The sequence below is a fragment of the Pristis pectinata genome, chromosome 35, assembly GCF_009764475.1.
Source record: "Pristis pectinata isolate sPriPec2 chromosome 35, sPriPec2.1.pri, whole genome shotgun sequence".
In the NCBI taxonomy this organism is placed as follows: domain Eukaryota; kingdom Metazoa; phylum Chordata; class Chondrichthyes; order Rhinopristiformes; family Pristidae; genus Pristis; species Pristis pectinata.
This window is the reverse complement of record NC_067439.1, coordinates 12,818,286-12,831,990: the sequence shown is the minus strand read 5'-3', so window position 1 is coordinate 12,831,990 and position 13,705 is coordinate 12,818,286. Positions and strand designations below refer to the sequence as shown.

The following is a 13,705-nucleotide window of genomic DNA, read 5'->3' as shown; positions in this document are numbered from 1 at the left end:
CGGTTAGTGTAACGCTATTACAGCGCCAGCGACCCGGGTTCAATTCTGGCTACTGTCTGTAAGGAATTTGTAGGTTCTCCCCGTGTTTGCATGGGTTTCCTCTGGGTGCTCCGGTTTCCTCCCACATTCCAAAGACGTACGGGTTAGGAAGTTGTGGGCATGCTATGTTGGCGCTGGAAGCGTGGCGACACTTGTGTGCTGCCCCCAGAACACTACACAAAAGATGCATTTCACTGTGTGTTTCGATGTACATGTGACTAATAAAGAAATCTTATCTCAACATACTTGAAAATCGATGGCTTAACTGGAAGCATTTTCAGATGGCACAGCCAGTAGAGCTGCTACCTTACAGCTCCAAAGACCCAGGTTCGATCCTGACCTCGGGTGCTGTCTGTGTGGAGTTTGCACCTTCTCCCTGTGACCGCGTGGGTTTCCTCTGGGCGCTCCGGTTTCCTCCCCTGCCCCAAAGACGTGTGGGTTGGTAGGTTAACTGGGAGCTGTAACTTACCCCTAGTGTGTAAGTGAGTGTTAGAATCTGGGGGGAGTTGATGGGAACGTAGGGAGAGTAGAATACAGGGGAATTTAGTGGGGAAAGGGATTGTTCTGTGGATCAGCAGAGACTCTTTCAGCTTAATGGGCCTCCTTTTCTGTTGTAAGGTAATGTAATGAATTTTGAAAACATAGCTAAATTGCTAAAACTATAAGCAAGAGCAGAGAGTGGCGAAAGTGAGAGAGACAGCGAGAGTAAAAACATTTGATTCATGTGGGGCAAAGGGGACATAAAGTGCAATGCGGGAAGTGCTGGCAAGCGATAGGTGGAAGCGATAGGCGGTGTTCATTAACAGCATTTAAAAGACACTTGGACAGGTACATGGATAGGAAAGGTTTAGAGGGATATGGGCCAAGCACAGACAAATGGAACTAGTGTCCACAGGCATATTGATCAGCATGGACCAGTTAGGCCAAAGGGTCTGTTTCCATGCTGTATGACTCTATATGGGAACAGAGTGAAGCCTTTCAACCCCTCAACACTGCTACCCCACTCAATCAGATCTGTACCTTAACTTCATCAACTCCCTTTTGGTCTGCTCCTTACACCATGGGAAAAACTCATCAACCCTATGTTTGATGTCTGAGTAAATCGCTGGTCTCAGCGGGTGCGTTGGGGGGAGAGAGTCCCCGACATCCACTCCCCTTTGTGTGAAGTAGCATTTCTCAACACCACCCTAAGTGGCCTGGCTCTGCTTTTAAAGTCCCCTGTTCTGGACTCCCCACACCAGAGGTTTCTCTGCGCAATCCACTCCCTTTAAACATCTTACTAAGGCCATCCATTAATCTCCTTAACTCCTGGCTTGTTTTTTTGTTTGTTCTCATAACCTTTAATCCCAGTATCATAAACACAGAAGACCATTCAGCCCATCGAGTCCATAACGGGATTGCTCGTCAACTCTCCTTTGATTCTTTTTGCCATTAACTTGTGCCAAGGGGTAAGGTACGATAGCCAGTTAACCTACCAGCACATTAGTGAGATGGCAGGAGAAACCAGTGTGTCCAGTGGAAACCCTCGCAGTCACAGCATCCAGGGTCAGATTCAAACCCGGCTTCCTAGCGCTGTGAGTCATCAGCACTAACTGCTGCATCACCTCCTCACCATGTCACCTACAGTTACCCTGGTATAATTCTGGTGAATCCTCATAACCTTTAATTCCAGTATCATAACACAGAAGTAGGCCTTTCAGCCTGAGTCCATAATGGGATTGCTCCCATACATCCCCATCAACTGTCCCTTTGATTCTTTTTGCCATTAACTTCCACTAAGGGGCATTTTACAGTAACATTCTGCCCTCTTAAGGAACTACACACTGAGCAGAAAGATCTTTAGTTATTTCCCAACCCTTGTTCCAAGAATGTGGTTGTCACTGGCAATGCCAGCATTTATTGTCATTGGAGCATAGAACAGTACAGCACAGGAACAGGCCCTTTGGCCCACAACGCCTGTGCCTGCCCATGTCTAACTGCCCCTGAGCTAAGAAGGCAGCTAGGAGTCAGCCATGTTGGTGGGACTGGAGTCACGTATAGGCCAGACTGGGTAGTGGTTGAATTTAAATCCTCCACCAGTTGCCATGGTAGCCTTCAAATTGACTGCTCGTCTGCTAACTTCAGCACCACGCTACTGCACCCCAACTGTACTGAGCTCCTCTCGGGTTAGTCAGGAGCTAGTTAGTCATAGAATTCTACAGTACAGAAACAGGCCCTTCGGTCCACCATGTCTGTGCTGACCATCAGGTACCTATCTCTACTAATCCCACATATCAGCGCTCGGTCTGTGTGCCTTCACAATTCACATGCTAGTCTCGACAAATGCTGAGAGATTCTGTTTCCACCACACACTTGGGCAGTTGATTCCAGATTCTAACCATAAAAATGGGCTGCTGGAGGAACTCAGCGGGTCAGGCAGCATCCGTGGAGGTAAAGAGATAGTCGACGTTTCGGGTTGAGACCCCACGTCAGGAATGAGTGTGTAAAGGGGGAAAGGGTAGATAGCCAGTATAAAAGGGTGAGCAAGAGCTGGCAAGCGAGAGGTGGATCTAGGAAGGTTTGAGGGGCAGATGAAGCCAGGTGGGGGAGGGAAGGCTGGAAGTGGGGACAGAGACTGCGAGGTGATAGGGCTGCAGATTACGGAATCTGATGGGAGAGAAAGGGGATGAGTGGAACCAAATAAGGGAGGGATGCTGAGAAAAGGGAAAAGTGGAGGCAAGGGAGGGGATAGGGGACCCAGTGGGTGAAGTATGTGGGTGATAAACAGATGGTGCCAGGTGGGGGAAGAGAATGAAACAGAAAAAATTATTTCATAGATCCCCTCTAAACCTACTGCCCTTTACCTTAAACCTTTGTTCTCTGATTTTCGACATATCTGCTATGGAGGGCAAGTTTTTCCCCATCCACTTTATCTCTGCCCCTCATAATTTTGGTTTTCTCTGTTAGGTCCCTCCCTCAGCTCCAAGGAAAGCAAAACCAGCCGACCGACTCTCTCCTCACAACTGAAATGCTCCATCCCTAGTGAATCTCCTCTGCGTCCCCTCCAGTGTAATCACAGCCTTTCATAGAGATTGCAGTCTGCTGCAATGTTGGTCTGATCAGAGGTTCCAAAGTCACTTTAGTTACAGACTGTCTACTTGTTCTGATCAACTGTTATGTTAAAGTTGTCTCTGTACAATGAACCAAAAACCATTATTATTCCCCAACTATATTCATTATCCTGGATAAAAGTTAAAACGTTAACAATATTTGAGGAAGTACTGTGAGTGTATTGATTCCCCCAACAGGATATGGCATGTGTGTAGTGTACTGGGGAGGAGGGAGTTGTGTAAGGAAGGCAGAATCATGAACAGGAGATGTGATTGTTCAGGGGAGCATCAAGTAGTACAGCACAGGAACAGGCCCTTCGGCCCACGATGCTGTGCTGAACTAATTAAACTTGTAATTAAATGCCTCACTAAACTAATCTCTTCTACCTACACAAGGTCCATTTCCCTCCATTCCCTGCACGTTCATGTGCCTATCTTAAACGTCTCTATCATATTTACCTCCACTACCACCCCTGGCAATGCATTCCAGACACCCACCACTGTGTATTTTAAAAAAAAACAAAGAACTTGCCCCGCACATCTCCCTTAAACTTGCGCCCCCTCAACTTCAATGCATGCCCTCTAGTATTAGACATTGCGACCCTAGAAAAATGATACCGGCTGTCTACCCTATCAATGCCTCTCATAATCTTATAAACTTCTATCAGGTCTCGTCTCAGCCTCTGCCGCTCCAGAGAAAACAACGTAAGTTTGTCCAACCTCTTCTTATAGCACATGCCCTCTAATCCAGGCAGCATCCTGGTAAACCTCTCCTGCACCCTCTCCAAAGCCTCCAGATCCTTTCTGTAATGGGGCGACCAGAATTGAATGCAATGCTCCAGATGCAGCCTAACTAAAGTTTTATAAAGCTGCAATGTAACTTCCTGACTCTTGAACTCAGTGCTTGGACTAATGAAGGCAAACATGCCGTATGCCTTCTTTACCACCCTATCAACCTGTGCAGCCACCTTCAGGGAGCTATGGACTTGGACCCCAATATCCCTCTGTTCATCAACACTTTTATGGGTCCTGCCATTAATTGTGTACTGTCTCTTTACATTTGATCGGCTAAAGTGCAACACCTCACACTTGGCTGGATTAAACTCCATCTGCCATTTCTCCACCCATAATTGCAGCTGATCTAAATCCTACCGTATCCTTTGGCAATCTTCTGCATTATCCAAAATGCCAACCAACCTTTGTATCGTCTGCGAACTTACTAACCCACCCATCCACAAACAGCAGAGGTCCCAGTACGGATCCCTGCAGAACACCACTGGTTAGAATAAGTCCCATCAACCACGACCCTCTGTCTTCTATGGGAGTTGTGCATGGGACTGACAGCTGTGCACTAGTGTGTGAGGATGGGGTCCAGATGTGTTTGCCACCCAGCATCCTGTATGCTTCTCCCCTCTTTCCAGTACTGATGAAGGGTCTTGGGCAGAAATGTCGACTGTTGATTTCCATCCATAGATGCTGCCTGACCTGTTGAGTTCCTCTAGCAGTTTTTATGTGTTGTTCCAGATTTCCAGCATCTGCAATCTTTCTTGTATCTCCATAAGTACATCCAGGTAATAAAAAAGGAAAAGCAATAACAGAATGCAGAATATAGTGTTACATTACAGAGAAAGTGCAAGGACCATGATGAGGTAGAATGGGAGATAAAGAGTTCATCTGTTTTGTATATCGTCTGCCCACAGTGCATCATTCCCTCAAAGTGAGTGTCAGCCTGGTTTATGTGGAGTGGGGCTGTGAAACCAGGATCCATTGACTCACAAGCAAGCATGCTACCCACTGACCCACGAGGAAGAAGTACTCTCGTGAAACTGTAGTCCCAGGGAGTTTCAGTTGCTGTGGCAGGGGGTGTTCACCTTATTCTTCCACCGTTGGACACCCAATGCAGAAAGATCTCTCCAGCTGATTTTCCACACTGTCCACTCAGGCTTGTTGCACGGATGCAGTGACTTCCTACTCCCTAGTCTCGTCAGCTCAGCCGGCGATGGATGAACAAGGTGTCGGAGCCCATGGAACCAGCCCGAGAGCTCGATTCCTGCTAATTGTGAAGCAGGAACAACAGAGGTTCCCATTATCAGCTTGCCCACTAAAAGTATGTCTGATATTTGTTTGGACTCCATAATCCAGCAGGTTCAAATGGATGTTTCTTACATAGTTTCCCATACTTATGGAAGGTCCATGCACTGCATGTATAGAGAGCACGCACCCTGTATTTGCAGTGGGCTCACACACTCTATACGTAGAGGGCCCAGACCATGTATGTATAGAGGGACGTCATCCTGTATGTGTACAGGGCATGCACTCTCCACATATAGAGGACAACACACTCTGTACATACAGAGGTCACACACTCTATAAATACAGAGGACCAGCACTTTGTACATATAGTTAGCCTGCACCCTGTATGTGTACAAATAGAAGGACCGCACTCTATACAGGCCCTCTATACTGTATGTACAAGATATTCGTACATATAGAGGGCCTGTATCCTGTACGTGTGGAGGGCCCTCACTCTGTACATATGGAAAGCTGACAGTCTAGACATGTAGAGGGCCTGCACCTTGTATGTAGAAAGTGCCTGTAATTTGTACATACACACTGGTTGCATCACGGCCTGGTATGGCAGGTCCGACACATTGGAACGCAAGAGGCTGCAGAGAGTAGTGGACACAGCCTGGTCCGTGACAGGCACAGCCCTCCCCACTATTGACAGCATCTACAGGAGGTGCTGCCTCAAGAGGCATCTGTCATCAAGGATCCCTGCCATCTGGGCCATGCCCTCTTCTCGCTGCTACCGTCGGGCAGGAGGTACAGAAGCCTGAAGTCCCACATCACCAGGTTCAGGAACAGCTACTTTCCTACAGCCATCAGGTTCTTGAACCGACCTGTACAACCCTAACCCTACCTCAGTAACGGAACACTACAGACCACCTCTTGCACTGCCATAGATTGTATTTTTTTTTTGGAACTATTGTCTTGTTTCTACACAGTCTTTTATTTTATCTTCACTGTTATATAATTTATGTTGTCCAAATCTACGTGCCTGTGATGTTGCTGCAAGCAAGCTTTTCATTATACCTGTAGCTCACCATACTTGTGACGTAACAATAACTTGACTTGTATAGACCCACCATCTGTACAGGGTAGGGGTTCCCTACACGTATAGGACGCAGGCACTTTAGATAATGTGGTGTGGGCTATGCCCTCAATTGGTACAGATTGTGGGCTGTCTAACCCTGTTTGCTTTTATCCAAAGTAAATGGTCATTATTGGATCTGTAACAGGCAACCTACTTGTACTTGATGTTAGTAAGCTGTGGTGTTAGCCAGTTAAACTCTGTACAATAAGGGTTGGACCTGAAGTTAGGTAAGTGATTGCATCTCTGTACAGCAACTACACCACATGCTAGGGAAATTGAACCTACTTCTGTAAATGCCGCAGTAGCTTGGAGTTGGAGATTCACAACTTGCATGTGTCTCAAACAAAACAAAATGGAGATAGCTGGCCTATTGTGGAGACTAACCCGGTAATATAATATAGTTGACGGACATCCAAATTTGATGCTTGTGAATATCGTGAAGTAAAGTTAATGGAACTTAATTCCTGAAACTTTGAGATATTTTAATGTGTGGCTAGTGGATCTTTTAAAACCTATCTGCTGGAATAACACACCAGTTGGAATTCCAGCACACACCAGTTGCATGTTTCTCAGGAGTTTTCTGAATATGGATGTGAAAGGGGTTGGATTATTGATTTGGGGTTGCGATCTGACAATGTACCTGTTTGGTTACAACTACTATATTCTTTGTCCTTCTCACCTCAAACAGAGCAAAGATGCCGGGATCAGGACTCTGGTCATGCTGGATGAGCAAGGAGGTGAGTGAACTTCAGAGAACATTCTGGTTGCATATTGGGATGGAGAGGAGACAGTGCACCCACATTGGGCAATGCTTGGTCTTTCACAGCTTAGACTGAAACTGCAAACCCCTGATATTGTTAAATAGTTGGGTGGAGCAGGGACTACTTACGGGCTGCGCAATAAAGCAACAATCTTGCAAAGGAATCATTTTCCTCTTGCCTGTAAAATACGGGAATCAGCTCTGCCTAGTGGCTAAAAGCACTCCTTCTGCAGAGCTGAGCCAGGCTGGTCTGAGGACCAGTGACCAGTCTTGCTGAGTTAACTCACCCAGAGTCTGCACCATGAACCTAAAGCCAATCCTGTTATTTTGGGGTTTAACAGAGGTCATTGAATCCGCAGCTATCTAGCACATGTTCTTTACCACTTTGGAATTTCACAGGTATTCCCTTTACTTAAGAACAACCAGCCATTCTACTCGATCTTCTCCATTGGATGGTCAATGACCATACTACATGCGATGATTCAAACTAAGGCCTTAATTTTTTATTTTACAATTTTTAAACATTGTCCTGTGCATGCGCCATCAATGGAAGGTTAGCCATCCATAGATATCCTGGGAAGATGACGGTGGTACTTATTTTTGACCTTCTTGTAGTGGTTGGAAACAAGGGACTTGTGAGCCCGCTTCAGAAGAGCCGTACTGATGCAGACAGGAGTCATAGAGTCGTACAGCATGGAAACAGGCCCTTCAGCACAACTCATCCACGGCGACTGTGTTGCCCAGCGAGCTAGTCCCACCTGCCTGTGTTTGGCCCATAACCCTCTAAACCTCTCCTATCCATGCACCTGTGTAAATGGCTTTTAAATGTTGCTAATGTGCCCACCTCAACCACTATTTCTGGCAGCTCGTTCCAAAGACCATAAGACACAGGACCAGAATTAGCCCATTCGGCCCATCGAGTCTGCTTCACCATTCAATCGTGGATGATTTATTATTCCCTCTCAACCCCATTCTCCTGCCTTCTTCCCGTAACCTTTGATGTCCTTACTAATCAAGAACCTATCAACCTCCGCTTTAAATATACCCAACAACTTGGCCTCCACAGCCGTCTATGGCAATGAATTCCACAGGTTCACCACTGTCTGGCTAAAGAAATTCCTCCTCGGTTCTAAATATGCACCATTCTTTGCGTGAAGGAGTTACCCCATGTCCCTTTTAAATCTCTCGCCTCTGATCTTAAACCTATGCCCTCTTGTTTTTAGCACCCCTTCCTGGGAAAAAGAGAATGTGCTTTCACCCTGTCTATGCCCCTCATGATCTCATATACCTCTATCAGGTCACACCTCAATCTCCCACGTTCCAAGGGATGAAGTCTAGTCTACGCAACCTCTCCTTGTAACTCAGGCCCCCAAGTCCAGGCAACATTCTGATAAATCTTTTCTGCACTCTTTCTAGTTTAATAACATCTTTCCTATGACAGGGTTTCCTATGACAGGGTTACCAACAGGCTAGACAGGGTAAGGACTTTGCCCGAAATGAACAAAATGAGTTTTTGTGATAATCTGACAGCTTCGTGCTCACTTTTACTGATTCCAGCTTTATATTGCGTCACAGACTGGGTGACGGCAACGGATTTCATTCCATAAAGTACACCAGTCGATCAGATGTTTCTGCTTTAATTCGATAACTTCATGGTCACCTTTAATGATGCTGGCTTTTTTGTTCCAGAATTAGTTCAATTTAAATTGCCACTGTGGGATTTGAACTCGTGTCTCAGAATCATTCCTCCCCTGAAATCCTGGTCCAGTAACCACTGTGAATATCCAACCCTCTTCACAAGAGTGTCACAGTGTCACTGGCTGATCCTTCCACCCTCTACTTCAGGGTTAGATCTTCATTCATTTTAATAGAGACTAAAAGTAAGAATAGAATATTCTGAAAGCACTCAGCAGGTCAGGCAGCATCTGTGGAAAGAGAAACAGAGTGAACATTTAGGGTCAAAGATGTCTCATCAGAACTGATTAGAGGTGTTTTGGGGTATTGATAGAAGTAACTTCCAGTAATCGGGTAAACCTGCCTATCCCATGGGTGCTTATCAGAGTTTCACCTCTCGTCTAGAGGTTTGGCTACCTGTACGTAGGGTGCTGTGGGAGAGGGGAGGGAGGGAGAGACAATCCATAGTGGCAGTTTTACACATAAATAGGGAATTAAAGATCTACGTTGTTGAGTCCCACACAATCCAGACTGAGATTGTCCATTGGCAACATATAGAGAGTTGTTAGTCTCCATTGAACATTTAGTCCTTAGTTGGGAGAGAATCACATACCCAACTGTATGTAGTTTTGGGTGTGTACCCCCTTTAAGGACTATAGGCAGGCACGGTAGCATAGTGGTTAGCATCATGCTTTACAGCGCCAGCGACCCGGGTTCAAATCCGGCCACTGTCTGTAAGGAGTTTGTAGGTTCTCCCCGTGTCTGTGTGGGTTTCCTCCGGGTGCTCCAGTTTCCTCCTACATTCCAAAGGCGTACAGGTTAGGAAGTTATGGCCATGCTATGTCGGCGCCGGAAGCGTGGCGACACTTGCGGGCTGCCCCCCAAAATCACTACACAAAAGATGCATTTCACTGTGTGTTTCGATGTACATGTGACTAATAAAGATCTTATCTTATCTATAGCACATGAACAGCTGGTGTCTGTATTTGTAACATTTAGATGTTTCCAGAAAATCTCTCTCTCTGTAGATGTTGCCTACTTAATGTCTCTCTGTAAGTTCCTTTGTTTAATAAAACACTCTCTTAATTTAACTTACTGATTATCCTTCAGTACGTCAGAGGGTGATGCTGTGAAATTAGCCTGTTACTGAGACCCATCTTGTTTGATTGGTCCCAGACCATAGGACCTACAAAGGCAAGTGCAGAAGGTGCAAAGAATAGTCCCTCAATCTATGAGGGAATCAGAAAGTATCGGAAATGGAAATATTTTAAGTTAGTCCTACGTCACCGGGTTCCGTCTAACTAATGGTGACGTGTCCCCTGGGGTTCTGCAGGTGAAAGCCCATTGGAGAGTGACCCTCTGCCCAACCTGTGCATGGACGGCACAGTTGAGATTGGGAGCTTGACCTGGAGAAAGCAAAACCAAGCTGTCCAGCACGCTCCTATTTTCTCATATAATGATGTAGGAGGCCACTTGGCCCATCGAGTCTATGCCAACTCGCAGAGTAATCCCGTCACTCCCCACATCTCCCCTGTAGATGATCCTCTCTCACAAGCTCATCAACTCCCCCCTGATTTTCCTCTCACCCACCTACACACTAGGGCCGGTTAACTTACCGACCTGCATGTCGTTGGGATGTGGGAGGAAGATGGAGCACTAGGGAATAGACTTAAGAGTCATAGAGTCATGTAGCACAGAAACAGGCCCTTCAGCCCAGCAGGTCCCTGCTGACCATCAAGCACCCATTGACACTAATCCGATTCTATACGCCCTACATTCTCATCAACTTCCCCCCCCCCAGATTCTACCACTCACCTACACACTAGGGGCAACTTACAGCAGCCAATTAAGCTACCAACCTGCACGTCTTTGGAAAGTGGGAGGAATTTGGAGCACCCGGGGGAGACCCACACGGTCACAGGGAGAACGTGCAAACTCCGCGTAGATGAGATCGGATGTCAGCATAGAACCCGGGCTGCTGGAGCTGTGAAGCAGGTGGCACTACCTGCTGCACCACCGTGCATGATTTAATTAAATTATAAATAATTTGTCGGACAGGTGGCACCAGCTGAAGTGGATGGAAGAGGCCAAGTTCAATGGCCTGGGTCTTACATTGACCACACAATCCTGTCCAGGTTGAACTGACTCAGAAACAATGTAAACAGCATCCATGAAGTAGGAGCCAAAATCAAAATACGGCAGATGCTAGAAGTCTGAAATAAAAGAGAACAGGCTGGAAATATTCAGCAGCATTTGTGGAGGGGGAGAGAGAGAAAGAGAGACACACACACAGAGATAGGATTACAGGCAGTCCCCAGGTTACGACAGGTTTCTGTTCCTGAGAACTGTTCGTAAGTCGGAAACAAACACAAACAGTGTGTGGGAGAGGGTCACAGAAACAGCAGTGATGGGAGACCGAGCAGGCGCGGGAAGAGTGGCCGCCAGCCGGCCTCGGTGAGTGAGCGAGTGAGCCTGCTCAGTGCTCCCAGCTCTGCTCGGCTCCACCCAGCCCCCGATTGTTGCAGCTCCGGGGTGGGTGATGGGGAGGGAAGGTACACAGACCTCACCCAACAGAAGACATCCGCAGCTCCGAGAGTCGGCAAATCCATCCCCATCCCTCCCACTGGTCTCCCAAACGCTTGTTCGTACGTACGGGTAAGTCAGGCGTCCTTGACCCGGGAAACACCTGACGCGGGGTTTCGGCCCGAAACGTTGGCCATTCCTTTTCCCCCACAGATGCTGCTCGTCCCGCTGAGTTCCTCCAGCAGATTGTTTGTAGGACCTGTAATATTTCAGGTTGGTGAATTTTCATCGAAACTGGGGGGGGGGGGGGGGGAAACAGTACAAGTTTTACGCTGCAGAGTGAAGTGGAAGGAAGAGAGAATGAAAGGGAGGAGGTGGAGATCAGGGTTAAATGAATGACACGAGAGAGAGAGGGTGATAAATGCTCTTGAATAATGGGAGATGTATCTGGGAGATGGCAATAGGAACAGTCATGTAAAATTTGAGATCACTATTCAGCCGAGGTACATTCCGAAGTGGGGCCGGCTCGTGCCTGGATTACAGCTTTTCCAAAATGGGAAAGAAGACAAATCCAGGTGAAATGATGTTGCTCTTATCCCTACAATGATGTGCTACACGTTAAACATGTATCCAAGACATTCAGGTTTAAAGGGTACGAATAATTATTCACCAACCTGAGCAAACCCGCCACATCTGTCTCAATGTTTTTGCAACCCCACCCCAACCACTTACATTTTATTTTCTCTCTTGAACTCAACTCCTTTGCTTCTGTTCTAACTAGAACAACTTGATCGTGTTGAGGAGGGGATGGACCAGATCAACCAGGACATGAAGGAGGCAGAGAAAAATTTATCAGACATGGCAAAGTGCTGTGGCCTTTGCGTTTGTCCCTGCGCCAAGTAGGTACTGGCAGTGTAAAGGCACTTCTGGGCTGACACTGGGTGCATTGAGTCAGGGTTTTGTGACAAATTCCTGTGTCCATGTCTTGCTGGATTTTCTATGTCTCTCTCTTTTGCTTCACTTAATGTCTGTTTCTTTCGAGGGTTGAGGACGTCCCACACTGATTGGGAGCGGTCTAACGCATGATACCAGGGATATAAATCTCCAGTAGGTCTAAACTTCACCTTGAGCGCCAGTACCCATTTTGCAAGAGCCAGTTCAATCCCAATCAGTTTGGGGCTTCACCAATCCCTCACTTGTATGTTGTCATTGTCTGTGGAAACTAACTATCTTCCTCATTCAGAGCAATTGGAGAGGATTGAAGAGGGAATGGATCAGATCAATAAGGACATGAAAGAAGCAGAAAAAAATCTGTCGGATCTGGGCAAATGCTGTGGTCTTTGTTCCTGCCCCTGCAATAAGTAGGTGTCAACTGTCGGTCCCAGAGGCCGCCTGCCTGCCTGCATGCTGCTTGCTGAGAAATAACACGGTTCCATCTAAACTCATAGAACACCCACCCTCTGTAGGGAAGGACATCAATACCTCAAACCTGCTGGCTCCTTCGTTCCCCGAGACACTCATCCAAGGTTCCCTAAAGATCAGAGAGGCTGTCACTCTTTTCTTTAGAGGAGGATGAGAAGGATTTGATAGAGGAATTTAAAATGACAAGTAGTCTAGAGTGGGTAGTGGGAGGCTGCTCCTATTGGTGGAGGGGTCAAGGACAAGAGGTCACGGATATAAAGTAATGGAGAAGATAATTAAAAATAGCATGAGGAAACTTTTTACGCAGTGTGTGGTTGGAATGCGCCATCTGCAGTCGTGGCAGAGGCTTGTTTCTTTGCAGACTTCAAGGGGGAATTGGATAAGCATCCAATGAGGAAAATTTTGCAAGGCTACGGAGCAGGAACCAATGGGATGGAACAATGAAGTGCTCTGTTAGAGAACACAGTCTGGACACCTTGGGCTGAATGGCCTCCCTCTGTGTTGTAATTGTATGATAAAGCTCAAATTTAAGCATTAAAAAAGACATGGGTATCATTTTGAATCTCTTGCCGCTTGCAAGGTTTTTGATCAGCCTGGCCATGAATTCCACATTGAGCCCCTGTGCATGTCCATGGATGTTCTGTTCAAAATGCTGAGCTGATTGACGTCACTCACTCTGCCCATTCCATACCATTCAGATTCCCATTCCCATCCAGTTGATTCATCCATGTACAATTCAATCAAATAAAAACGTGTTGAATTTGGTAATGTTACTTGCCTCAAATTAGCCAACATTACATTTCACAGTTGGGTATAAACCAACCCACTGTTCTCTGATAAAGCTTTTTTGTTCATCTGGAAAGTACCAAGATCCAGTAGCTGTGGTTTAAGTTTGAGCACTGGGTTGGAAACCATTGACAGTGTGGCCAGGAGCTTGGTGTGAGCTCTCATGTATTGGTTTATTATTGTCACTTGTACCAAGGTACAGTGAAAAACTTGTCTTGCATACCGATCATACAGGTCAATTCATTGCACAGTGCAGTT

At 46.5% G+C, this 13,705-nt stretch overlaps 1 protein-coding gene across 3 annotated transcripts in view; it reads left to right on the top strand.

Moving 5' to 3' along the window:
• Positions 1–13,705, top strand: part of LOC127586292 (synaptosomal-associated protein 25-like) — a 69,225-nt gene that overhangs the window by 36,562 nt on the left and 18,958 nt on the right. For 2 of the 3 annotated variants that reach the window (XM_052044107.1, XM_052044108.1), the window contains exons 4-5: positions 6,971–7,019; positions 12,483–12,600. In XM_052044107.1, coding sequence (XP_051900067.1) covers positions 6,971–7,019; positions 12,483–12,600 — 167 coding nt within the window. Of the gene's footprint in view, positions 1–6,970; positions 7,020–12,020; positions 12,139–12,482; positions 12,601–13,705 lie in introns of all 3 variants that reach the window. The other variant, XM_052044109.1, reaches the window with a different exon arrangement.